The 27,434-nt window shown below is 42.9% G+C and overlaps 1 protein-coding gene across 5 annotated transcripts in view; it reads right to left on the reverse strand.

The window, feature by feature from the left end:
- Nucleotides 1–23,381: 23,381 nt before the first annotated feature.
- TRMT11 (tRNA methyltransferase 11 homolog) overlaps nucleotides 23,382–27,434 on the reverse strand; it is a 28,222-nt gene continuing 24,169 nt past the window's right edge. For 2 of the 5 annotated variants that reach the window (XM_063329669.1, XM_063329671.1), the window contains one exon: nucleotides 23,382–23,961. In XM_063329669.1, the coding sequence (XP_063185739.1) occupies nucleotides 23,830–23,961 (132 nt within the window). In that variant the 3' untranslated portion in view covers nucleotides 23,382–23,829. Of the gene's footprint in view, nucleotides 26,576–27,434 lie in introns of all 5 variants that reach the window. The other 3 variants (XR_010070348.1, XM_063329670.1, XR_010070347.1) reach the window with 2 other exon arrangements.

Genomic DNA, 27,434 nt, shown 5'->3' on the forward strand with positions numbered 1-27,434 from the left:
CTAAGGCTTTCAAATGTGTCCAGTAAATATATCACTTCCACCTACTGAGATTTCAGTTTTGACATGCAACTAACATCCAGCCCAAAAAAATTAATGCTGTGTTTAAGAAACAGTCCTCTAGCTTTTCTTTCCTCTGCATACTGACAGAAAGCTAAAAGCAAAATCACCATGGCAGCTGCAGCTGCTGCTCCTAACGTCTGCACAGACAGCGGCAGCAGAAATCCTTTTACCCATCCCGCTCATCATTAGTTTCTCCCGGCAAGGTGTAGGCTGGGGAGTTGGTTTCTTCGGGACCTGGTGCACGGAGGATGGATTCCTCAGTCATGGAACAGGCTTTCGCTTCAGAGCAGATAATGCATTGCGCACAGACTCTCATCTGCTATAAATTTATACAGGTTGATGACAAACTTAAAATGTGCACTATTAAAACGTCACGTTCAAGAATAATGTTCATTTAAGTATTCGAACATTCTCCCTCGAGTCATTAGAGACTGAGATTTATGAAGAGCAAATGAAGAGGCCCCCTTACGCCTTTGGAGGCATGTATCCTGTTCCTGTCCTTGGGGTCAGCCAGCTCTGCACGTACGCTCAAGGACAAACTAGGCCCCAACACTCATTATATTATCAAATTTGCATACGAAGCAGCAAATGTTGCTGATAAACAGAAAATCTAGGCCTTTGGCTCAGCGCTTGTCGAATTATTAAAATAAGTTGCTTTAGATTGCATCTTCAATAAATCCATTTCTCTTAATGCACTTTACTCTGTGAATAATAGGTTAGATTAAATCTAATTAGGCAGACAGACCTCCTACTTTATGCAGCTGAATTTATCGGGCAATGCAAGACTGCTCCCATCACCTTTGGCTCTAGCATAGTCATTCTTAAAATAACGTAAGTTGGAAATTTCAATAGCTTCAATACACTATTTGTTACTAGCAAAAGCCAGGAATTTGGGTTAATTCTACCCCCAGCCTTATTTTAATCCCTACGTAGGCTCCCTGCTGTCACAAATATTATTAGCATAGGAAATCTGCTGACTGCTAAAGTTTGGGGAATTCCAATAATGAAGGAATTTCCACAGCCTTAAATCTGACACATTTTCTGAAGCAGATGCTCAGCTAATGTATATTACAAAGCTCCCCTGGTTGTTTCAATGCGAACTTACAGTAGCCAAGAGCCTGGAGCTCTGTCACGTGAAAAACGGCGCCAGGCTCTCATCTCTTGGCCTGGAGAGACAGTGGCTCCCCTTCTCCTTGGGGATGCTCACGATGCCACCCAAGTGGGGACCCAACGCCCGCTTTCCTCCGGGATGCTGAGGCTGGCCCCGGGTGCAGTGATTATGGGTCAGCACACAAACGGACTAGAAATTTGGCAGCTGAGCAGCCAGAAGAGAGGGGGGATGAAGCGGACCTGGGAAAAAGAAACTGGAAAGGAACAAAGAGAGAGATGTAATCAGAAATAATCTGAAGCCATGCTGTTAATATGTTACGCGTAACAACATCCTTGATGACAGTCCAGGATGCTCAGCTTGGGCCAGGGAACTGTCAGCTAGGAAGGAGTAAGTCGTTACATAGGTTCATACTATTAATAGTGACAGTGCTCAGTAAATCTTACCTCGTGCACCGTAAACAAGTTTTTATTCCTACAGCTCAGGGCAAGTCCTTCCGAATCCAGAATTCATTTGTCTCTCAGCTACACAGACCAGAGGTCCAGCTTCGCAGGCAGAACTGAAACACTGCAATAATGAGCCCTGCACTGCTTGCATACATTTTTTTAGCGTTAATAGGTACAATTCACCTTCCTCTTACAAGACATTGAGCCTCTTAGTTCGATTTCTCCTCCCCTTCCCACATCCCACCTCTCCAAAACAGGGTCTTCCCTCCATTCTGCGGGGCATTTCCTCGCGTACAAGCCCTTTTGCTTTATGTGAACCAAAGAAGTATCTGTGACAGTCACCTGGAAGGGTAAGAAGTGGGATCCTGCCTCTGTTGAAAGACTTGGTACAGTGGGAGAGTGGGATTCAGATCTCCACGGTCTCCAGAGAGGTCTCGCAGCCTGGCGAGACAGCCTTGCCTCTGCTGGTGCTTCCTCTGAACACGATAATTAAATCCTTGAACACAAAGATGATGGCTTCAATGGGGAGACTGAGGTCCCTCACCACAAAGCTTTCTAATCCTTTTCTCCTAGAAAATGGGTTAAACAGCCCTGGTTTTCCTTGGCAAAGGAAGGGTTTCAAACTGGGTGTCCCACAGACTGGGTAAGCAGGTAGAGGGAGAAGTGCCTAAATCCCTTCTCAGTCCTTCGGGGTCTATCTCACTTTACCACCAGAGATAAGCAGCGAGCCAGCCTGTCTTTGAACACCACGTCTCTGTGCAGCGGAGGGCTGAACACCTTCAGGCAGAGATGCCCTGCCCCCCACTCCAGGGTTTCAATTAGTCTGTTACCAGAAAATCCTGAATATCGACGGTGATTTTCTAGTAAGATTTTCATTGTTTTTTAAAATGCAAGTGTAGAAGGCTGATGAAAAGTTTTCAGAGCAATGTGTGTTAAGGTGTCAACATCAGAAATCTAGAGAGGATATCAGCGATTCACTCACATTTCTGCAGGCGTGTCATCTGAAAGAAAAGCTTATTTCATGTTGAGTATCATACTATGATGGAAGGACAGAGAACTCAATCAATAGGAAAGGACACAAACACTTCTGGGCACAGTAAAAGGCATCCCTAGGAATAAACACTGCAATTTATTTTTGTTGCTTTATGCCTTCTTCCAAAGGTTGCCTTTGAGCATCACCCAGAGGCAAGACACCTTCCTCTCCTTCTGGGTGAAAATCCAAAAATCTCTCTCCCAAGAAGGGAGTAGACGCAGTCTACTTGGGAGTCTCCAAGTGTTTCAGGATCTTCCAAGCACAAATGCCCACAAATTTGCTTGAACATTCAGAATTGTTCTTCAGTGGAGAAAAAACGTTGACTAGATTTACCCTTGATTTCTAAAAATAATTTATGGGCTGCCTGAGCACCCACGCACACACTGGACTACTTGGCATTGTCACCTACGTACTTCTGAGTGTTTCGGCCACGGGTCCATGGATTAGTCTGTCTTCTCAAAGAGGACACTGCCAGCAGCAAAGCTCCCTCTTGACATTAGGTTAGTGTTGCTGTTAGTGAGTTGTGGGCTCGTGCTATGGGGGAAGGAAGAGAAAGTAATACTTGGATTCATAAAGAGCGGACCCTGGAGCAATCAGTAAATGGGAGAAGTGAAGATGACTAGTGTCGTACTGATTGCTGTCAGCAAGCAACTCAGAGCACAGTCCCTTCCAACCTCTTTATAAGGAAAGACAAAGGACTAGAGCTGGGGAAGAGGAGAAGCCATCCAGCCCGGTGAATCAGGACGGACAGTCCATCTCTGCAATGGGTAAATGAGCTGGTCCAGCTCCTACCACAAAAGAGCAGAAGCTGGAGGGCTAAGCCCACTTAACTTTAACCGACTTTTACTAATGTGGGACCTAAAACCACACATTTTGGGGATCAAGAAACGAGAGTGCTACTGGCTGCATTACAATGAACAAAATGAGCGGCAAAGTGACTGCATATGGGTAATAAAAATAATAGCCGATGGGAAACATGAGGAATCATTTAAATGATGCAAGAGAAAGGATATACATCTGAGTATATTTTTCATAGGCAAACAGATGAAAACTGGTCCTCCAGCAAAGCTGGGGTACAGCCAGGGACTTAGATGTTGCAATGTTTTAATTTGCAGATTTCCTGTTGCCTAGCAGACTCCTCAGCCAGGAATTAGACAGTCAAGATACGATTCCCGGGGAGAATTAGGTGCCTTAGAATAGCATTCCTAGAAACCAGCACACTGAGCATGAAGTTATTTACACTGGCCTGGAGAAACCACAGAAGAACAGAATAGGACCACAGTCAGAGACAGCAAAAATACCTCTCTCTGCTCAGTCTCGAACCTCCTCCTGTTAGGTAGGTAGGTGTTCAAGCCCAGTTAACCCTTTGTCGCAAAAAGACACTTTGCTCTTTTCTTCTCCTCCCATCGCACTCTGTATCTCGGTAGGTAGATCACTCTCCACAAAGGAAAACCTGCTTTAAACCTCCATGCTGCCTGATCTGCGGCAATGATTTGGTCCCGACTGTTGCACATCACAGGCAAGCACCCACGTCAAATCAGGTTCACCTGCTCCCTCTCCCAACCCCAGTGACTATGCAAAGTGAAATGGTGTCAACAGGAGAAACTGGGAAAGGCTCACCCTAAAACACCAGGAGAAGCAGTAAGCTGAATGCCAACAGTGGATATCAGAGCATGGCATTCAAATTTTTGTTCCAAATTCGCTAAAGTGTGCGACTTTGCAAAAATACCCCACTTCCCAGTTCAGCCTTCCTCTGTCTCCTGGGTAACATCTGGCCAATGCATCCTGAAAAGCCTAATTTATGGCTGCTTGCAAAACCAAGACCCAGCTTGAGGAGAAGTATGAAGGCTGACCTACAGCTGCGATGGGGGAAGACGTGCTTCATTTGAGAAGTTGCTCTGCAAGAGCGTGGAGGTAAGTGGGGCTCCGAAGAGACCGGCCACACCAAGACTGATGCTGCGGCAGGGGTGACAACAGAGTGAGGTTTAGGAGGACAGCACGGCCTTTCAACTGCACCTAGAAATCAGGATTCAGGTGCCCTGAGAAATCTACCCCTCTGATACTAATGCAACAATGCCATAGCTGCCTATATCACTCACAGTAACATGAAGACGCAGATGAACTTTGTAAAAGTTTAATGTGGAAGAGTTTCATAGCCAGCTCTTCGTCAGCGTTCTCTCACCCCTCTATTAGGCATGGAAAACTGATGGATGGACTCTTGTTATCTCCTCTTGTGCATGCTGCCTTGTGAAAGAAGGCTCTGCTCTCCCTGAGGAAACGAAGCACAGCTGCGTATTTCTTTCATATTGGATGCAATATCTGTTGAACCCTGCCAGAAATTTACCTCCTCCTTAGGCTTCCTTAGTAAGTGTGCAAGAGTAATATTTATGTGAAATCAGCTGAGAGCTACATCCAAAAAACAACTATCCCAGAGAATATTTATGTGATTTTTATCTGGCTAACAGTAAAATGCTTCTGCATAAGCAGAATCTACTTATGTAATATTATAACACGGACAGCTGTATGTTGCTTGCAGGCAACGTCTCCACTAATTTTGGCTGGTATGCAGACCTTAAGGCACTGAAGAAACCTGCTTTAAAATAATTAAAAGTATACTTCTCATTGTCAAATTTAGAGTAATCTTGAAAGTGTAACCTTAGAAAATAATTCTGAAATTGGAGTGAATTATACATGCTCTAGACTTGTGCTATGGATTTTTTGAAATTTAAGACAAATGTGCACCAAGTCATTTTCATAATGATGTTTGCAGTGCAGCATCACTCTCAGTCTCAGATTCAGAGGATTTCTGTCTCCGCAGCTGCCAGTGAAACTCTATTTCCTTCTGTAGGCAGGTCATTTTCAGTAGCGTCTTATTGAGCTCCTTAAGACAGGCTTCCCTACTAGATAAACCACTGCGATTTGAAACCACAGAAAGCAAACTGCAAACCGCCTTGCCCAGAATGATTGTAAACATACAAGCAAACATGCTCTCAATAAGCCAAAGAACCTTTGAGTTAATGAAAATGCATGCCAATAGCCATCTTGATTTCTGCGAAGAGAATATTCTAGACTGAAAGAACTGAAGTAAGCCGGGCTGCAAGAGTGCTGTTGATGTAGATATTTGATTTGACCAGTAAATGAAATGTGCTTCAGAAAACCGTACTGGATCTGATTTGAGTAAGAAGAGTCAAAAACCAGATAATTTTTCTGACCATATGAGACCATCTTCCACCTCTCAACAATACCCCAGACTACTCCCTTGTTATAATTAAGGTTATGTGGGGTATTACTGGTGGCAAAACTCTGTCGAATAAACAGAACCTATTTAGCAATCGGCTGCACAAAACAATAGCAAATAGACCATGAAAGCAATAATCCCGTGCTGGCAGAGATGGACACTGGATGATCTAATTGACCTCCTGCGTTTGAACCTTGTCATCTATCACTGGCTACGGGCTGCAGAAGAATGAAAAACGTGTAAGATGAAGGTTTAACAATAGAAAAAGAAAAAACAAATGCAAATGCAGAATGCAATACGATTGCTCAAGATGCAAATTATAACCAGACCCAGGGACAGATTAAGAAATGATGAGTATACTCAGAGTGCCAAACTCCAAATAGTAGGTTACTGTAATGCCTCCTTTTTAACCCCACTCAGTCACTTAGCCACCAGTAAACATCCTTTGCAGGACTTGTATCTCCTCATATTCAGGACGTAGGTAGAAAAGCACATTCAAAGCTCCAATTTTACTTCTAGGTCTACAGCGCGTTAGAGACAACAACCGAGACTTCATTTTACAACGGGAAGAGGCACGGGAAGTAGCTCATCTCCTCCAAGGCTGCTAAGGCTGGATAAAACCTTTGTCTGTGGAAGATGGTCTAATTGCCACCTCACCTCTGAATACAACTCTATAAACTCTGATTTCCTAGAGTTTGTACTTGAGGCTATGCCAACGGTAGTGCTGTAATTAGCTGAAAAAAACCACCTTGAATTTCTACTATAATCAGCCTGAAAATCTTTGGTTTGTAGAACAAGTTAATCTGCATTACTTCCATTTCTGCCTGATTTGTTGTCACTTTGTGCACGCGCCGCAGCCAGCCCCATTAGGCTGGCCACGGCCTAAGGACAACAGCCTGCTCTAAGTGCTTCTCCACATTCTCCCTCTCCTTCAAGATGTAACCACAGAAGGATTCTCCATCCTTTGCCCCAGTTTCCTGCTCTAGAACTGCTCTCCTTCCTTCCTTTGGGAAACACTGGATTCGCTTCCCAATTCCTGGTAAAGAAGCAACTCTAATGCATCCCCACTTTGTCCAGCTGAAGCTCAAAAGCAGGCATTTTGTAAGAGAAAGAAAAGAAGAAAAAGTGGTTGTGAGGGGCCACAGCTCTGCTCTCTCCCATCTCTGCTACTCAGACAGAGGTCCACAAGGCGCTGGGGTTTCTACGACATCAGGAGGGGGCTGGTAAAGTGACTACACCTTGCTTCAAACATACCCACAGCTTCCAAGGGGGTTTGCTGGGAAGCATCACTGCCTGCTGGAGAAAAGAGTGGGAGCCAGTCACCCAGCCATCAGTTTTTATGGGCTGGCAGGACCTACAGGCAGGCATAAAGACATTTTCATTAGCAACACTTATAATCAAATTGTTTGATTACAAGATTAAGCTAGGATTTTGCAAAGCGATTAGCTCAATTGCCAAAGATTTTCTCACTTATTATTGACCCTTTTATCCAACAAAGAGTGGGATACAGAAAGGTTCATAGACTTTTATAAGACTACATCATTCTTCCATTAAGAAAGGTTGAGAAATAGTACCTTTATTCAAAATATTCAAAGACATTACAGATCCCCCTGCTCTCTGCGATATGACTTTCAAAGCCAGATTCAGACGGGAAAAATATAACCTTAAAACAGACAGATCAACCTTTCCCAAACTCTTAGCTGCAATAGAAATGGAGCTGGAACTATACGAGTGATCCTTTAGTTTGCAGTTTTCCAATTTCTTCCCTTGCAAGTAGAATTAATAACAAGTTTAGGTTCATTTTATTCCTTGGACTCTTTAACAAAAGCAATTTCTGCCCTCCATCTCTAACAAAAGGTCCCCAATCTCAGCGCTACCCCAATGGTTCTAATAAACAGTTACAGGTCTCCACTGAACAATTTCTTTGCAAATCAGATTGACACAGAACAATTTCCTTGGCCAAGAAAACCAAGAATTCAGCCAAAAAAAGACAAAAAAAAACCCCTTTCCCCTCGATTTTCAGGCAAACACACAACTGTAATAATATTTGAGCATATTTTATCATCAAAATCAACTACTTCACTCTTAAACAACTTATACTCTTTAGCCAACCATCCAACTAAACTGCTGGTCTGTCCAAACAATTAGTCATATTTTAAACCAATGATAACAGGCAAAATCGTCGTTTCCATAATAAATAAAGTGATCATTTTTAGTAGAAACCATACTTTGTATCTGTTTCTCCAATATATATGTTACTGTATGTATATCAATGTAGTTAATGCTCAGATGACAACTGATGGAGAACAGAAAAGATGCCGAGGCTGGCGTAGATCCTACCTCATCCTGAGTTTCTGCTTCTGGGACAGGAGTCAGGAAAATGAAAGGTCTCTGTAAACTTCATTCAGTCACAAGAAATGAGTAGGAAAGAAGAAGGTGAACCCACAAAGAAACCAGAACAAGACGAGACCTTGGGATTTCAAATTCTCTTCCAATTCATATAAACAGAGGCTATTTCCTTTCGGTTTAATTCCCTACCCCGCCTTATTGCTCTATTGCACATTATAAGCAGAGGTCCCAACCGTTTGCCTGACTGAATTACCACAATATGTTCCCAGAAGAACTGCAGTCACCAGAAGAACTCCGGTTGTCAGTGGCCATCCCATGAGACTGGCTGCTCTACCACCTGCAGATCAGTGCGTGGCTTTACTGGTGTGAAGGCCATTTGGCCACATTTGGTCCTCAGAGCACAACGTCCTGCTTCAACAGAAAAGGTACTGACAGCACAAAATGGAGCAAATCAACACATCAATTCTGGCTTTCCACCATGGCGTGGAGAAGGGGAGAATGGGTGTCTCTTGACCTGTGATGCCCAGGCACAGATGCCATTCTTCTCTAACCTCCCGTCTAAGGCAGGTGCTAAGAGGAGACCCATCACCCCTTCCAAGCTGCTGTTGCGTCTCCTCGAGGTTGGCTGCAGCAGCATCCCCTTTTTCACAAGGATCAGCTGAACCAAAGACTTGGGACCTTCAGAACACGAACCCAGGCTTTGGCGGGTTTTTTTTGGGCTGGGTTTTTTGTTTATGCTTTTTTTCAGGCAGACATTTGTGTAACAGGGAGCACCTGAACTAACTGAAATCTAAGTAACGATGTGGGGAAGGGAGAGAGGGAGGAATGGGAAAAGGAGTGGAAAAGCTTGGTCGTCAGTAATTCCTTACCTATAATAATTTCTAAAGCTGGCTAAGCACCTAAGCATGTGCAGAACTGCATACACTCAAGTCTTCCTCTGGATCACCTCCAAGACATTAATTAGAGCTTTCAGAATTAAAAAATACACATATACAATTATAATTAATGAGATTATAGATTTCGTGTGATCCCATCATTTCCAGTTCAATGTAAGAACAATAATTTTGGAGGGGTCAGTTGCCCTTTCTTATCGAAAGGACTTGCGCCAATGTGAAATTACTAAGTGGGAGGAGAATTAAAGCATGTCGCTGGAAACTGGACAATTTAAGTCTCTGGAGATATACATCTGGTTTTATAGTTCATTCTTTGATATTTTTCTTTAAAAGCCAGAAAAAGTGCAAGCAATTGAATACCAATTAAACCATTACAGTGTCTGCAGGGCTTTTTTTCCATTACAGGTTCAATAACCTAAATGAGGCCTTTTAGTTACTTCTACAGAGTCCAGATTCACAAAAAAACCCCAACCTCACACACATACGCACAGAGAGGCCTTCAAACGCTGAAGACCCTGGTTTATAAAATCACATAGTGAGATTAGTTTTGAGGAAATTCAGAAGCAACCGTGCAGTTACGTATCTGATAGTAGAGCCAGTAGATAGTGATCATTTCGGAGAAAGGCACTCCTTTTGTCCCACTCAGAACAGCAATATTTTTGACAGTGAGTCAAAGTGAAGCACGTGCAGCCATTGTAGCTACAAAGGCATCCTACAGTCACGGCAGGGACTACTGCAAAATTACAGCACTTGTGCTTTGCGTCATAAATAAAGCAACCCGTGGGAAGGGGTGCTCAATGTTTGCGATGCAACAGATAGATATCCTTTACCCCCTTTTTCAGAACTCAGGTATTAATACAACAGATTTAGTTGGACACTATGAAAACAGCCCTATCCAACTTTCCAGATGCTCCAAATCTACAAAGCAAAAGGCAACTGGTACCAAAATAGAGTCTTTGGGCACCAAGCTTACAGACTGGCAAAACCTTAAGCCAAAAAGTGGTTAGATTTCCTGCTCTCTGCCCAGATTATAGAGAGGATGTAATATTTCATGGTAAAAGATTGCCATGGAATATATTTGCCTGGGCTTTTTTCAATAAAGTTTATTTGGCAGCTACAAGGGAATGGACCATTAGGTATTTTTCCATCTCTAGCATCTATTATTCTAATTTCACCTAGGAATAGCAGTCCGGTATCCATCTGTAGCAGCGAAGCTAGAAAGGTAGAGTTAAGCACAGACATAAAAACACAGGCTGCAGGAAGAGCCAACGCGATCAGTTGTCCATATCTGGTACCCAGTAATCTGATAGTCCAGCCTCTTACCTTTAAGACTGAAAATATCCGTCATCATAGAGTGGGAATTCATTTCTAGAAGAACAAACAGAAAACTTTGAAAATAATCTTCTAGGCATGTGCTGGAGGTACCTCACCACCCTGCCCTCTCTCTCTTCACGCTGATGTGTTGCATCCTGTGAAGAAGGCTAAGACAGACTCTCTGAAATGTTGTGATGTTTTTCTCTTCACCTTGTCACAGCTCTGCTGAGTGATGGAGGAGGATCTGAATGGTCTATTCTCTCTGGAGCGAGAGAATAGTGTCAACACCGCTCTAGATTTCAGATCTGGCAAAACGTGCCTGAAGGTGACATGGAAGAACAGCAAGTTTTAAATGACATCTCCGTTCTCATATGACTCTTGTGAAGCTCTGCCATTAATAAGATAAAGCTTTCTTAAAAATTAAATGTTATTCTTGTGTCTCTTGTACTGAGTACCTCAACACAACACTGAGTTAAACAAAGCAGGCACTTATTTTAGATGTGGAGTGATAAGCACCAGTAATTTACCGGTTTTAATGAAATTCTGTGAGTGTGTTTTAGTCCCAGTACCATTGGTGCTCACAGACTAGCAATGCTCCGTAGATAAATTAGTCTTTCTTGACATCAGCAACCACAAATATCCATTTTATTTTTTTTTTGGAAAACCTAACACAGTTGTGTCTTTTGTGGAAAAAGTCCTTCAGACAAGCTTTGACGATAACCACTACAATAAAGGATTAATTCTCTTAGTTTCCTGGGTCTTAATCTGTTTGCTGTAGTTCAGTTTAAAACAAAAGACTACCTTCCTTACAAATGACAATTCAGAGTGAATGAAACCAATTGTGCAGATTAAAAACTTTAAAGTTTTACTTGAAGATCATACTAACTGTCCAGCAAAATTTAACAATCATTGACAGATCTGCTTGCATTTTTGCTTATGGTACCAAGCAGTTTACATAACCTGTATTTTGTTCACGAGAACGTGCAGTATATTGTGAACAATTATTTTCTAGTTCACTGTGAATTTCCCCACTAATTTAAAAATCAGTCGGTCTTTCATGTATTTTCACTACACTCTTATGGATCATTGGTTCTTCCCAGTTAGAAAGAAAATGAAGGAACATGGTGCCCACAAGCATTAAAATAGTACATACTGCAACAGAACCCTACAAAATGACTGGCTTCACAGCTGGGTCCAGATTTTGATTTACAGATTTACATTTTGCTTCCCCAATCTCCTAGCACGTAAAAAAATCACAGTGGAGGTACTGCGCTGTGAGCTGGTTGTGGTCAACTCTAGAGGAAAAGATGGTGGAGTGGTTTGAGAGCTAGCCTGAGACTTGGAAGGTCTTCAATTCCTGCTCTACCATGGGCGTCATGTATGACCTTGGGCAAGTCATGTTTGTAAATGGGAATACCTATTTCATAAGGATCTGGTGAGGACAAATGCATTCAAGAATGCAAGACGCTCAAGTATTACGGTCATATGGTTTATATAACTACATAAACTAATTACGTAAGTTCCGTATCTGGAAGCTTTGGAGGGTAAGGAGTCCTGAGTTCCAATGTATTTGTACAAAGAATGGCCACAGCCCTAGATAAAAGGGGTCTTCACCCTGAATTCCCAAAGACAGATGTTTCACATGGGAAGATGTCCTCAGCCTCAGAGATGAACACCTGCTTGCATTTCACACACAGAAAACCCCTTCAGGCTTCAGGCAGGTTATAAAATCTGGGCTACCCACTGCAGTCACAACTGCTGCTCTGTCACTCTAGTACCACTTCATCATCTCAGCATGCGGGGTACAAATACCCCCATGAGCACACACATACCACCTCGTTCCAAACACCCCCCAAAACTCCTGTTTGCTGTTTGCTGGGTAGCTGCCTTAACCGCCCCCCTGTACTATTCAGGGTGGGATTAACTAGTCGGTGATTTCACGCGTTGAATCTGGTTTATGTTCTGCTACTCAGACGTTAACCACAGAGAGAAGGACTATCTCACCAAACCACACTCAGAGAGCAAAGAAACCCAGCCCATCCTCACACCAACTACCCAGGCATGCTCTTTGAAATGCCTGGGTCAAAAAAAAGTTGCAGCATCTAAATTAAAGGAATCCCAGGCCACCCCTCAGTTGACAGACTGAGAAAAAAGAACTGATTTCTCAGTAAAAAATCCGTAGCCACTGAGATGCAAATCCAAATAGGACAAAGATCAAATCAGAAACACATTCTGCTCCAAAAAGGGACAGTTTCACGGTGTTGGAAACTATTATGAGCGAAATCAGCTTGGAGAGAGAATTTTTGAAAGGAAATCAGAAGTAATAATTAGGAGGTATTGAAAAAGAGAGCACTGAATCACTAAAGACACACAGTCACACACACAAAAAAGAACTTTTTGCTGCTGTGACACATACAGTGGCTGGACTTTTCTACACCTTAAAATCCTCCAGAACCTGAAGAGAGGCTGTAAATGCCCCTGGACTGCAAATCTCTTCACACCCCTCTGAGGTGCCAAAAGCCCAGTTGCAGCTCCACTACCGATCCTCATGGTTCCTCTGGGCTACATGGTTCCTTTGGCACTCCCTCTCCCTGGATCACAAGAAAAGAAAGCTTTCAGCAGCAAAAACATAGCTCTTCATTTAAAAGAAAAACACAATAAAGCGTAAGTTACAAATGTGTAAATAACCCCCAAAGGCAAACCTTCTCACTTTAGTTTGTATTTCCTTTTCTCAAAGACAGGGTCAATTTGTGTTTAGAAAGGCAGCTAATGATTCTTCTTATAGAATCATAGAATCACAGAATGGTTCAGGTTGGAAGGGACCTTAAAGATCATCTAGTTCCAACCCCGCTGCCATGGGCAGGGACACCTCCCACTAGACCAGGCTGCTCAAAGCCCCATCCTGCCTGGCCTTGAACACTCCCAGGGATGGGGCATCCACAACTTCCCTGGGCAACCTGCTCCAGTGTCTCACCACCCTCACAGTAAAGAATTTCTTCCTAATATCCAATCTAAATCTACTCTCCTTCAGTTTGAAACTGTTACCCCTCATCCTATTGCTGCACTCCCTGATAAAGAGTCCCTCCCCATCTTTCCTGTAGGCCCCCTTTAGGTACTGGAAGGCTGCTATAAGGTCTCCCCGGAGCCTTCTCTTCTCCAGGCTGAGCAACCCCAACTCTCTCAGCCTGTCCTCATAGCACAGGCGCTCCAGCCCGCTGATCATCTTCAACCTTCCACATTTTTACGTTTAACAAAGCCCACTGTGACACCAAAGAACATCAGCGGCTTTCCTTCTGCCAGGAGGCTCTTGGGTGATCCAGCGAGGAGCTGCACAGTCTCCACAGACAGCCTGAGGTCTAGGAGTAATGTGACAGAGACCACAGTTTCAGGACCACAGCGAGCTGATCCAACAGCTCACCTCCAATGGGAGAAAAGGCACTCCCTCGCAGTAATCTTTTTCAGCAAAAAGCAACAGTTTTCTGCTGGCTTAGTAAGTGGAACTGGCACAGGAAAGGCTCCAGTAAGAACCAGAGTCAGTGCAAGAGTGGGCAATTCCGCTGAGCACAGCGGGAGAAAAGCCAGGACCAAGGAATGGGGAAAAGGCAGCAAACCCCCCTCCTTTCAGCAGCACTGCACTGTCACATTAGCTTCCCTGCTTGTGAAACCGCAGGCTGGGGACTTGCTGCGGAGCAATAACTCATCTGCAGAACCTTTCATGAAATGTAATCCGCTACTCCCAGGCAGGATTCGTATCTCACCCATCAGCTCCCCAAAGCATCATACATATGAAGTAACGATGTAGTGAAAGGGGAAGTAAAGTTAGCCGTACAAATATTTAGATAACTCACGCAAAAAGGAGAAGTAGGCAGCAACTCCTAGAAATCATAAGCCAGAAAACTGATAAGGCAGCCAAAAGGACAAAGGGAAATAAATTCTGTGACTGCTAAGACACTAAGAAAGGAGAGATTTTTATTTTTTTGATGTAGGACAAGAGGAAATGGCCTCAAGTTGTGCCAGGGGAGGTTTAGATTAGACAATAGGAAAAATTTTTACGCGGAAAGGGTTATCAAACATTGGAACAGGCTGCCCAGGGAAGTGGTAGAATCGTCATCCCTGGAGGTACTTAAAAGACGGGCAGACGTGGTGCTGAGGGACATGGTTTAGTAATGCAATGATCTGAAAGGTCCCTTACAACCTAGACAATTCTGATGCTATTCTGTGTTTAGGTGTTTGCTCTCCTGTGTGTTTCTTGAATTCTTGTTTTTTGCTGGATATCAAAAACAAATTGGTCCATCTTGGGATGGACGAAGTAGATGAAAATGAAGAGGCAGAACTATTTCATAAATATTCTTATCCAGCATCACAGAAGCAGCAGCTGACATGCATATATAAAATGAAGGTGAATTAACCAGCCTCACTGCGCCCATTTGGTATGGAAATATGCAAGAAGATGGCTGAAAATATGCCCCAGTGCTGCCTCTCCTGACTGAAAGCCGGGCTGGACTTCAGCTGGGACATTTCACTTTCCCCTTCCTGCCTCCTCGAGACTACATTCATCCCTATCTCAAGGCGTCCTGAGAAGGAAAGAAGAGCTCGGTCACTGTGCCTTTCCCCTGCTCCTCCATGGCAGGTGGGACACAGCTCACGGAGCCTGTCAAGCAGCAGCTCACACTTGCTCAACAGCCAATGGAGAAAACCAGCAGCTAATGGTGACAAGGAGCGCACCTTTTAAAAACGAAGCCCTCAGCCAAGTGGAAATGAGTGGAAGGGGTAGTTCTTCCGCAAGAGATCAGAGGGACTGCACGGCTTTCAGCGCCAGCAGGCACCGCCTGGAGACGGGAGATGCTGCTGCCTACACCGTCCCCCATAAATCTTTAGCAGAGGCCACGTCCTTCATGATCTTCAGATTCACCAAACATTTTAAATGGTCCATCTGGGAAAGCTGCTGTTGCTGTTGTTCATAATAATTAACAGAATATGCCATAAATATAAGTAGTAGTACTCCTTCTCCATGCAGGTCAGCAAGGTGCTCAGACCACCTGCCGTGAGGAGCTCCTGCCATCCCCTCTGGCGAGCGCTGGCATCTGAGCTAACGTACTCACAGGTAGCTTTCCGACGTCCTTGTGAGCTGCAGCCTCACACATGGAGCGGGCAAGGCCACGGGAAGAGGCTGTCGGCATCCCAGGGCACTGCCCATGTTCGGAGCACTGCCTTTTCTCTGTCCCAGCATGGTCACCAGGAGAGGAACACGCTGAGCAAGATCATAGTAAGCTTACAAGCTTCCAGAAGACTCTCCTGGCGAGAGGGAGGAGGGAAAGGAACGTGGGCCGCTTGCCAGAGATCGATCTGTCCAATTTAAAGAAATTAATTTAATTGTTTGTGGCAGTAGGAGAGCTTGCAGCTGTTGGCTGCAGGAAGCCTGGAGAGTAAGAAAACACGGCGCCAACACTGCTAGAACTAAGCAAGCGAGGTGAGCACCCAGCAGCCAGAACTTAGGATGCTGGGTGGCTTCACGTCCCCGAGATGGCAAGACTGCACACCCGCCTTTGCCGTGTTGAACAGCCCCTTCCCAGCGTGGCGACTCTCCCTAAAACGCAGGCTGGCTGTGAACACGCAGAGCAGCTGGTATGAGACAGGGCTTACAAAAACTCCAACACCCTGCAATCAAAAGCTCGCCCTGCAAGAAAGCCAGAGGTCCGTCCCGCAAAGGGGAGCCCAGGGAGGCTGCTCGGGCGGGCGAGAGGCGATGGCCGTGTGCGTGGTCCATGCCCTGATGCCCTGCCCGGGCTGCGTGGTCCATGCCCTGCACGCAGACACCCGCTGCCCCTGCCCGGGTCGCGGAAAGGCAGGGAGAACGCTAACAACTGTGTAATTACAAAATTATGTTTGCTTATTTTCATTCTTTTTTATTTTTTTTTGTGACTCAGAAGATAAGAACAGTTGGAGAAGTATACGCTGTGGGGCCTCAGCAAATTGACTGCCAGGGTTTGCTGTTTGAGGCTTTTTCATCCATCCAGTTTTAATCCAAATTAGTAGGAGCTTCAGAAAGGGACTCTGGCAAAGTCACAGCTGGAAAGATTTTCATCATTAATTCTGCCAAGCATATAAAAAATACAATTAAAAAAAAAGGGGGGGGGGTTGGATGTAACAGTTCTTGGCGCAAACATGTTTTGACTTCCTTTTAGAGTAAAAAGAAAAACCAAAGGAAAATCTATATTTAATAAAGAAATAGTCCGTATCTTTGTCTTCCTTGACATCTTTACATAAGGCTACAAACGCTGTTTGATGATGATTACAAAATTCGTTTCTTACTGAAGGAGAATTTTTCTTTGCTTTATGCAGAGGCGAGGCGGCCGGGGGTGAGAGGGGAGGTCCCGCTTCCCTGGCCCCAGCGGCACGGGGCCCGTGCGGCTTTTTGGCAGGTCATTCCCGGTCGCAAAGAGCAGTAGTTTGTGGAGTTCGGCCCTGCAGCTCCTCATGTCGCTCCCAGGAGGGAACACCAGAACAGGGAGGCAGAACAAACGCAGGGGGTGCCTGGGCGCTTTGTGGTGAATATTGGGCAAATATTCACCACTGCCCGTATCGGCTGCTTTGCAATTCGCGGATGGAGCAGAGGCACCGCGCTACTGAAGAAGCTGCTTTCCAGCAGCCACTATCAAAGCACCCACCCATGGGTGCACACACACACCTGTGACAGCTCCTGTTGCAAGCCACGGAGACTAAAACACGACATTTTGCAAATGCCAACTTTGACAAATACATACCCATTAAGCAAAATCAGCCCCTTTTCTCACATAACTTCACTACTTTTTTTCCAGGGAGCAAAGGGGTGAGGTTCAAGCACGGCATCCAAGGGAGTACCCCTGCCACATACACATTTTGAAGAGAGTGTGGGAACTTCCCAAGACTTCCCTAAATTGCTAGGGCTTTGTTTTTTAGCGAGACAAAAGGTTCTCCCCACAACAGGAGCGTTGAGTCAGTTTTGGGCCCCTCACTACAAGAAGGACATTGAGGTGTTGGAGCGTGTCCAGAGAAGGGCTACAAAGCTGGTGAGAGGTCTGGAGGACAAACCTTACGAGGACTGGCTGAGGGAGCTGGGGTTGTTTAGCCTGGAGAAGAGGAGGCTGAGGGGAGACTTTATCACCCTCTACAGCTACCTGAAAGGAGGTTGTAGAGAGATGGGGGCTGACCTTTTCTCCCTGGTGACAAGTGACAGGACGAGAGGAAACGGGTTCAAGTTATGTCAGGGGAGGTTTAGATTGGATATTAGGAAACATTTTTTCACTGAAAGGGTTATTAAACATTGGAATAGGCTGCCCAGGGAGGTGGTGGATCCACCATCCCTGGAGGTGTTTAAAAAAAGGGTAGATGTGGTACTTAGGGACATGGTTTAGAAGTGGTTTTTGTCAGGGTAGGTTAACGGTTGGACTTGATGATCTTAAAGGTCCCTTCCAACCTCAGCAATTCTATGATTCTATGATTCTATGAGTCCTGCTCATGATTCGGGTTATCCTAGTCTCTGCCACAACTGCTACCGCAATAAACACATTGCAGTCTGCCTGGCGCTTCTAATTGCAGGATCCCACAGCTTTATGCAAACAGCCTCAAAAGAAACCTGTGGAGCAGAACAATTTATAAAGGCATGAAGTGTGGCCAGAGAAGCATCATTCCACCCATCGCACACGCTCACATGAAGAACAGTACCACAACTCGGTGGAGAAGACTGCCTGTAAGGACCTATCCTTCCAACTGAACACATCCAACCACTCACAGTCCACATAAACAAAAGCTACATTTCATTTCCATCCAAAAGGCACAGTATTTTTGAACCTTGACTATTACTTATTAAAAACTTTTATATCTAAATTTATCCTGTACTGAAATTACCTGCTTGCGTTTCTCCCAGTGCTGCATTCGACAGAAAAAAAAGACAGATGAAGGATTAGTCTTGTTCCAAAATGCAATCATTGGCATAATTCCTCATCTTCAGCGGAAATCTCTCCTAACAGTCTCAGGATAAAGCAAAGGCACCCTGGGCTGTCCGGTCGTGGCACTAAACATCCATCCTTGGTCATCACTCAGAGACATCCCATCTTTCGGGACAGACTCTTGTAGACGGAAGTATGACAATTAATTGCTACATGTCTATCGTGCCAATATTATCTCCTTATGGAGATGAGATTGTTTAGCTACGAGTTATGTATTTGATTAGAATTAATTACTTATCCCATCACATACAGTAACATGACCTGCTATTTTGCACTTTATTAGTGCAAAATTTATTAGAATGAATCCATGAAGAACAAGTTTTAGATCAGAATTTTAGACAGCAAGAGGCACTTTCATTGAAAAAAAAATTGAAAAGTATTTCTTAAATAAGATTAATAACATTTCGTTTGGGAGACAATTAAAACAGTGATAACACTATACTGTTTTGACGTCTTTAGAAGGTAAGATTTTTTTTAATTTAACCAACAGAAATTTTGGATTAGAATCTCAGATGGTCATTGGCAATCATCGTATCTTCGTACCACATAGTCTCTTTCCATCACCTGAAAACTGAATTTAAAAAAAATAACTTTGGGGGAATTTTAAATGAAGGAAAATGTCCTGTTCCTACCCAGTTGTACTCAAAATACTCCTTGTGAAACCTGACATGCAGCGTCTGCTCTGGGCTGTCAGCAATCTGCAACGTATCACCCCAGGAACCTCACTGAGCGCACAGATACCAAAGATCACAACAGTGGCAGTAAGACATTAAGATCTCCCCTCTTAATCAATGGATTTTACCTTTCAGCTACCCAGCTCGTTTTAAGCAACATACAAGAATTTGAAAAGATCTTACTTGGCAAACCTGCCTGGAGGTCCGATACCCTTAAGTGTAGCCAGAGAGATTGTCCTTTCTCTGCGATCTTGGGTTTGATGGGCCTTTTAGCTGAAAGAGAGCTGACATCTCTTTTGAGAGGTGTCCTCCACATCCACAGGCTCAGCAAAGCTGTAACTGATTAGAGGCACTGTACAAAATAACAGCCACAGTGATAGACAACTATAATGAAAACAGTTGTGAGAATACGTACATCAACAGATTTTTACAGTCCAATAAGCCAATAAGAGAACATCAAAGAAACATATTAAAAAGGGTAGCACGGAGGCAGGTAAGTTATATTTCACTGTTTTAAATGAGTGATCACCAAAATCGATGACATAAGAGAATAAGGTTTAAAATTTTTTTTTTTTTTTTCCAAATAGCAAACAGAAGAGAAAGGCAGAGGGATACCGGCCTCTTTGTTCTCCCGGGTACCCACAACTCTGTTCTTTTTAGGAGCAGGGAAGAAGTTTCCAGACTGAAAAGAGAGCCTTGTTCAACTCTGGGCCTCAGTTCAGACTGGAGACCAAGCTAAACAGCAAAGAAAGAACGCATTAATTTTTTCTTAGAGAGTCAGAAAAGAGAAACATGGTGGTGACGGGAGCTGAGCCAGCAGAGAACAACCTTTGTCTTCTGGAGACTTCATCGGCCTCCTGTCAGCTAACCCCAGAGCTGCTTGCTGTCCGACAGGGAAACTGGTAACCACTGCGTATCATCGGCTCCAGACTTGCCCTCTCCCACGGGACATGTTTGTCTCTGGAAAACCTGTGGCCAGAGGACAGTGCAAAGTCACAGGGTCACCTTCTCTGTGACACCCTTCCTGGATGGCGGCCCTAAGGCCGTGGAGCTGTCCTGGAGAGAGTTGAAATAATCATTAAGAAGAAATCTTAAAAAGCAGTGAGAGAAAGAAAGAGAAGATTCAGAATTATTAAGGTGCTTCCTCCCTGTAACATCTCTACAGTTCACTGTAATATCGAAACAGTGAGAGAAAGCCCATACTTTATCTTCTTAGCAGTGTTTTTCAGTATTTTTGGACAGATGACCCTTCACTGAGAACTCACAAAAATTTCACTGCCTACTGCCAACTTCCATATGTACCAATGGCCCTCTTACAAGTCACAACTCTGAACTAACATACTACTTTAATGGACAAAGAAGAGGTGGCAAACAGTTAAGGACTTCCACCACAGTCTTCCAGCACCACTGAACAGGTAGAGAGGAAGGAAAGATCCACCAAAACCAAACTTCAAGAGCTGCTGTTGAAGTGCCCACATCCAGCGAGTGGAAGTTGCTTTAGTGCATGGTACCAGCACAAAGCCCAGCACGGCTGGTATGGAAACAAAAATCCCGCTCTACTAGAGGAGATCCAGAGTCAGATGTTGTCCCAATAACAGACAACAGTTTCTTAGGTTGGTTTAAAGGGAGGACTGCATTCTCCTTGAGATGTTCAGCAAGCTGACACATCTGCTTAACTCCTCTCATTGGAGTGATGAGGAGAAACCACCGAGTCTAAGTTTTTGTGAGCTGGTCTCACAGCTTCAGTAGAAGTGGAAAGTTCAGCCAAGACCTTTACGTTCCTTCTAAAAAAGCTCTTCGTATGCTTTCATTTGGGTCTTTTTGTTTTAAAGAGAAGATCAAGAAGCAACAGGACCAGCACTGGTCGTAGCAGTGGCAACAAAAATCATGGTTAGAGTTTTTGTCCCCAGGTCTTGTTTCCATGTGGGTTCTCTGATAATTAGAGTTGAACTCGTATTACAACCTTTTCCCTGGAGGAGATTACCTGGGTCTTTTTCTTCAACACCTCTGCCTATTTCAAGAAAAGTTGCAGCTCCCTGTTATCTGTAGAACTTCATCAAACCTTGACCTTCTGTCAAACTGGCTTATCTGTAAAACTTCATCAAACCCTGACTTTCTATCAAACTTGTTCCAACTCGCCACTAATTAAAAAAAATATTAGAGATAAGCAGATAGGGCACATAATTAATGCAGAGAAAATCTATTTCTGCTACTTTTCCACTTCCTCTTCCTATAGATTCGTGGGAAGCTTGGCAGCCAGGAACACCACCACCAGGCAAAGGTGTTCTGTGAAAAGAGGGGGCTCCTTCCCTTTGTTGCCTCCACAAATCGCTCCCTGCAGCAGGAGACAGCCTCTGCCCATATGACCTCGCAGCCGTTTTCAGCTCCTCCCTCTATCCAATTTGCTGCAGCGCAACAAAGCGCTCCAAAAATAACGTTTATTTTTCAAAACTGGAAAATGGCACAAACCACCCCAAAGGAGAGAATGACAACGGCATGAGTTCAGCGCGGGCTCGTGAAATGACCCTCCCTGCCAGGGACAGGAAACTGGAACCTCACGGAAAGAGACTGAATGGAACCAGATCGAACAAAAGCGCCAGAAACCGCGGCCATCGATGGCCAAATCCTGCCGAAAGGATAACTCAGTCCTTCGCTAGAGCGAGCGCAAGGACTGTGACACGGCTCTGCAGCTATAAACACCTCCGCTTTGCGAGTCTGGGTGTACGAAAGCTGGAGGACGCACTTTAAGCGAGGAGAAAGTTAGAGATCAGGAATATTTCCAAATGATAGCTTTAAAGTTGGGGACCAAGCAGAGCTTGAACATCTGATCCCAATTCTAAACTATTCCTTATTAGCAGATGTTGAGGTAGTACCCCAAATACACTTAAGAGTTTCTGTTCAAAATGGTATTCTTCAGTAATGATAGAGCTGTTATGTATGAACTGCTAAACAGAGGCCACACCACCGCTGCTGAATGGACGAAAAGTTGGACCAGGCAGAGGAGAAATAAACTAAATCATTCTCTTTGAATAGACTGAGCCAGATTTGCCACTACCTTACATCTTGTATAACCATTTAGATCATGTCTATGTAAGGTAACTTTTATGAAAATGAAGTTATAAATACATAATAAATCCATCTAGAAAAATTCCTTGCCTATGAAGAACAGAAAGTAATTTTAATTTGTAAAGTAATAAAAGCTGAATGCCAAATTGCAATGCTAAAATTGAAGTCAGAAGTTACACGAAGACAGTTTTTCAGAAGCAGTAATTTTTTTGATGTAGTATTTGAAAGTGATCAATTCAAATTCTGCTTTTGAAAAAATTTTCAGAGCTTTGATCTCGCTCCAAGTTTAGCCCAGAACAACTATTATATGGCTGACATTAAAAGTCTCAAAACAAAGTGATTTATAATGGAAACACAGAAAATAAATCACTATTTCAGAACCTCCTAATACACCATAGATTAGATCCAGAAGGTCAGACAAAGTTGTCATTGAGTATGTGAGCTCTCCCTGTTGCAGCTGAGGACTACAACACACAGAAGAGCAAATTTAGTTAATGAACTTGATCAGATACCCACAAGACTCGTGCCTTCCTAGGCATCATTTGTTTTTTGGAGAGGCACTTAAAGATTATAATCTACAAAGACTGTAGCACAACCACAGCCAGTAACTCGCAGCAAGTTGAGAAGCAAGGCTTTCTCTGGCTGGAGCGAGTAGATACATTCACCAACGCCCTGCTGAAGAACATTTGACCATATTTGACCACCAAAATGAGAAGAGCCATTAACATCTTGAATTAATGGGCTTAGTGGTTTTCAAATGAGGTATTTTCATGATGGACATGGTGGGGATTCAGCAAAGTTCGCCCTTCAACAAATACAGCTTCAATTTCAAAGATTTGATTAGGCTTAATACCATTAGGGAACCATTACTGATTTTATGCTCTTGTTGTTACTGCTTTAACTATCAGTTTCTGAACCAAAAATTGCAGACAGTTGGCTTGACCAAGAGTCAAGGTTTAGGAATGCAAAAGCAAATCCAAGGTACAGATGAGCTTCAGATGTGGACAGGCTTCACAGGATTTAACAAGCTCTCCAGAGTTTCTCAGGTCACAGAGGCTTCTTCTTCTTGGGGAGGTGTGTGTGCGCGCACGAGTGCATTTGTTTCTTTGTGTTTTTTGTTTGTTTCAAACACTGGTTGCCTGAGCCAGAGCAAACAGAATTCATACAAGCAATTATTGCATGCAACAATTGAAAAAAAAAAAAAAACTCACATCAATCTTTTCTGTTTTATTGTATACCATTTACAAAAAAACAAAACAAATGAAAATGATCTTCTTAACAAGCAACCCTTTATCACCACCACGTGTTTCTAAAACAGCCAGATGTTCACAGTTTAAGAAGCCAAATAATACTACTACTCTTTTGTAAACGTTAATGGTGAAAGAGCAATAATAATGGTTTTAGTCAATCATCATTAGTACTTGAAAGTACAAATATAAATTAAATAAGACTCAAAAAACTTGTACAATAAAATTCGCTATAAACAAAGCTAATTAAAAAGAACTGCTCTCAACCTGTGTTGTGGGTTTCATCTTGTTTTAAAATTAAAAGCAGTATTTATTTTTCTGAAGCATCCAAATGAATGTTCACATCCAGATGTCCTTACAAAGAAACACGATCTTCATTCTTTCCTCATTTTTTAATCTGTTTATATTACATTTTACTTATGATTGTCCTTTTCTTCCTTGGCAATCCTCTTTGTCACACCACTGAAATACTTCTCACGGAATGAATTGTGTCCCCTGTATGGCGTATATTGACCGTCCAATAAGTAAGAATTCTGATCTTGATCCTGCATGGTATCAAAATGCAAGCATTAGGGTCAAAATGCAAGCATTAGGGTTTATGGTAGTATGTTGAGCGTGTCTTGCCATTGGTTTTCCTCCAGATTTTTTCAGACAATTACAAGCAAGAGTAAAGCTGGTTGATCGGTGGTTGTTTTGTTGTTTTTTGGTTGTTTTTTTTTTTCCTCCCAATTCAATGGCAAACATTTAAGTCATTAGATTGATTAAAGAATTCCAGAAATAGAATGCTAAGGTTTCCATAAGGATTAACAAGAACACATACATCCTACTGCAAAGTCTTAATATTTAACAGAACTGAAAATCCACATGCAATGGATTCTCATTTGAAATTGATCAAATACAAGCTGTAAGCAGACAAGGAGTTTTTGTTGGGTTTTTTTTGTTTTGTTTTGTTTTTTACCTACTCATTCAAATTTTCATTATTTTACTCTGTACATTTTGCAATGATGCAAGTTGTCAGTACCAGACACTTGAAGTTTTAGCAGTGCTGCATCACTGGAAACATCTCAGCTAACATCACCAGAATCCAACCTTTGCATGAAAAAATGAGAGCATACGTACTATGCCACACAGCCTTTTATAAAGGAAAATACAAAGATTGAATTCTCCAGACAGTCTTTTTTCAGGAAACTAATCACTTATAGGTTTGTGGAAGGCAGATACAAACCGGAGACCGCCACAAATAACTAAAATGAGTTCCTGCTCATTTTAGGCTATCGGAGGATTTTTTTCTTGTGCAGTATTCAGGTACTTCTGAAAGTTAAAAGTTGACACAGTAAATCCCTACACATAATACCTAGCTGACATCAGCCAGGAACATAGTCTAGAAAATTGGCCCATTATATACACAAAGGTTTAGTTCACCGTGTACTGCAGCTTTATACAATTAAGATACCTGTCAACTAAAGTTATCAATACTCTCAGATAAACAATACATCAAACTTGCATCTGAGCGCTAAAGAAAACTGATGGCAACTTTTAAAAACCATTTCACGCTTATGGTTGATGTCAGTTTATTATGCTCAATAGCAGGATGGAACTGAGATAAACAGCCCCACACAGAACAACTGAACTGTACAAAGAGAAAATAAAAACAAGCATACGACAGAACTAAACCTCTATCCCACTAAATGCTTCTTCTCAATGCATCCTCATTACTATATTTTTTTCATCAATGCAGCAACATACAGATTGGTTCATTAGCTAAGTTTCAGTTCAGGGTTATTTGTTTGTAATTGAAAATGAGGTTACTGTTGAATGCTTTAGCGTAAGTAATAGGGACATGGAAGTAGACTTAAGTCAGTATTTCTATCCATTACAAAAGTATTACAATGTAAGAATCAGCTGAATTGTAGTGGACAGTCCCGCCCGCTTTCAGCTATTTTGTAGCCTGTTCAGGCTTTCACCTAGCAAGATCAACACCTCATCTTGCTTTGGATACCCTAATATGCATTCTGAAGGAGTGAAACAAAAGGTTTTTCAACATAGCAAGAGGTTAGTGTGCATGTACAAGTGCCCTCTTCTGGACACAAGAAGATAATCCAATGATGTAGTTCTCATCTGCTAACCTAGCAGATAGCAGCAGGATGCCACTGGCTCAAATTAACTTGCTAAGTGTTAAGTGCCATGTAGATATCAAACATGTAAAGCATGTACACCGGTAGCAGCCAATTAGTTCTATTTAAATACTGCAATACTGGAAAACAGCAGCAGAAAATGACCTCAGTAAAGCCACTGTAGACACAGTACTATCTATTGCCTTTTGGTCACCTATGAGACTGCCATCTCTAAAACCATTCTCAGGCTGACGATCAACAGGCTTTTAACATGTCCGTGGGGAAAAAAAAAAAAGTTACTATTGGCAGTTAGGAAACAAGGAGGACTTAAGATAACTCTCCTCCCACAGCCAGCCTTTACCCGCTTCTCCAGGTCTCTTATACAGGGCCACTGTGAGGAAGAGAGCGCTTATTCTTCCCCTGAATTTGCAGGTCAGTAATCCTTCTTTGACCTAAACATATAATATATTTTGAAACCTTTTGGGTGTGCTTTAAATGTAATTCTACATAATTTGCTTGTTTTGAGAACTGAATGGGATATTTGACCCTCAAAGATAATGATACCTGGGTCAACATTATTTTAACATAAAAATTAATCCCCACAACCTCTAAGAGGTCACACATCTGTACACCATTCATCTTGATTCCTTAAGTAACAAAATGCTGATTCAGGGTGAAGGGAGGAAGGAAGAAAGGAACTACCCCTTCAACCCCCCAAGCTGGTTAGGGCAAAGAGAGGATATGATATGTAAGAGAACAAACTTCAAGTTAAACAGAGCTGTAAGAGGAGCATCTGCATTCATCAAATGGAAACAGGCTTGGTGCATCACTCCACAGCAGAATCCATTTTGCAAATCCAGGCCTCATCAAAAGATATGCAAATCATTGCTCACTAGATAAGAGGAGATCTGCAGTCAGGCACGCATTTCTTGGAAGAGATGACAAAGGAAGCTCCTGGCCCCCATCACAGTAATTCCAGCTTCAGAGCTTCCACTCCTTACCTCTCCCCTGTACAGACGTGACTGCCCAATACAGATGGTAATTGCTTTAAAGAAAAAGAATAGATTGAGAATTGCTTCTTAAAAAAGGGAAAAGAAAATAAGATAGCCTGAACGACCCGGAGATGCCATTCACTGTTGACATTTACTAGTCAAAACAGTTTTATAGGCAACACAAGAACTGATCAAAGTAAAAGGAATTGTTGGATTGCAGAGAATAACGATTTCCAAACAAATTCTAACTTAGGGCATTTTATATCTACACTGGGAGATGAATGGGTGCAATCTGAACACCAGGGACATGCTGCATTCAATGCTACAGAGATAAGAAGTTGTCAAAAGTCATCTGTTAAACAATTTGTTGTGACTATTTGCACTAGAATTTGCCTGGGCATGAGGCACCAGCTTGTTTCAGTAAGGAAGCCAGTCAAACATCCTCAGTTAAGCTCTATCTTGAGTAGCATAAATTGGTAGAATATGAACTTTAAATATTTGGCAGGAATGTTTTGCAGTAAGAGAAGATATGTCTCTTATGGAGGGTGTCAGAGACAACTCTCCCTCTAGTGTATTAACTGCCCAGTGCAGTCAATATGGATGGGTTTTTTTTTGTTTCTCTTGCTTTTTCTTAAAAAAGGTTTAAATTCAGGGAACAGAGTTGAACCACAGTGTTTTAAGGGAGATAGTCTCTTTCCTCCTCTGGAAGAGGAATAAGGAGTACTGCTCATGAGTAGTAATGCTCAGTACAGCTGCATCTACGGGCAAGTAGCTTTTTTCACTTATTTCCTGTGAAACAACTGTACATATTTTTCAAGGCATAAAGTTTGTAATTGGTTATTCAACACAAAACAGTGAGACCTCCCAAGAAATAATTTCCAACACTGATCAGCAGTGATCAGTCAACTTGGC

The sequence above is a fragment of the Chroicocephalus ridibundus genome, chromosome 3, assembly GCF_963924245.1.
Source record: "Chroicocephalus ridibundus chromosome 3, bChrRid1.1, whole genome shotgun sequence".
Taxonomy (NCBI): Eukaryota; Metazoa; Chordata; class Aves; order Charadriiformes; family Laridae; genus Chroicocephalus; species Chroicocephalus ridibundus.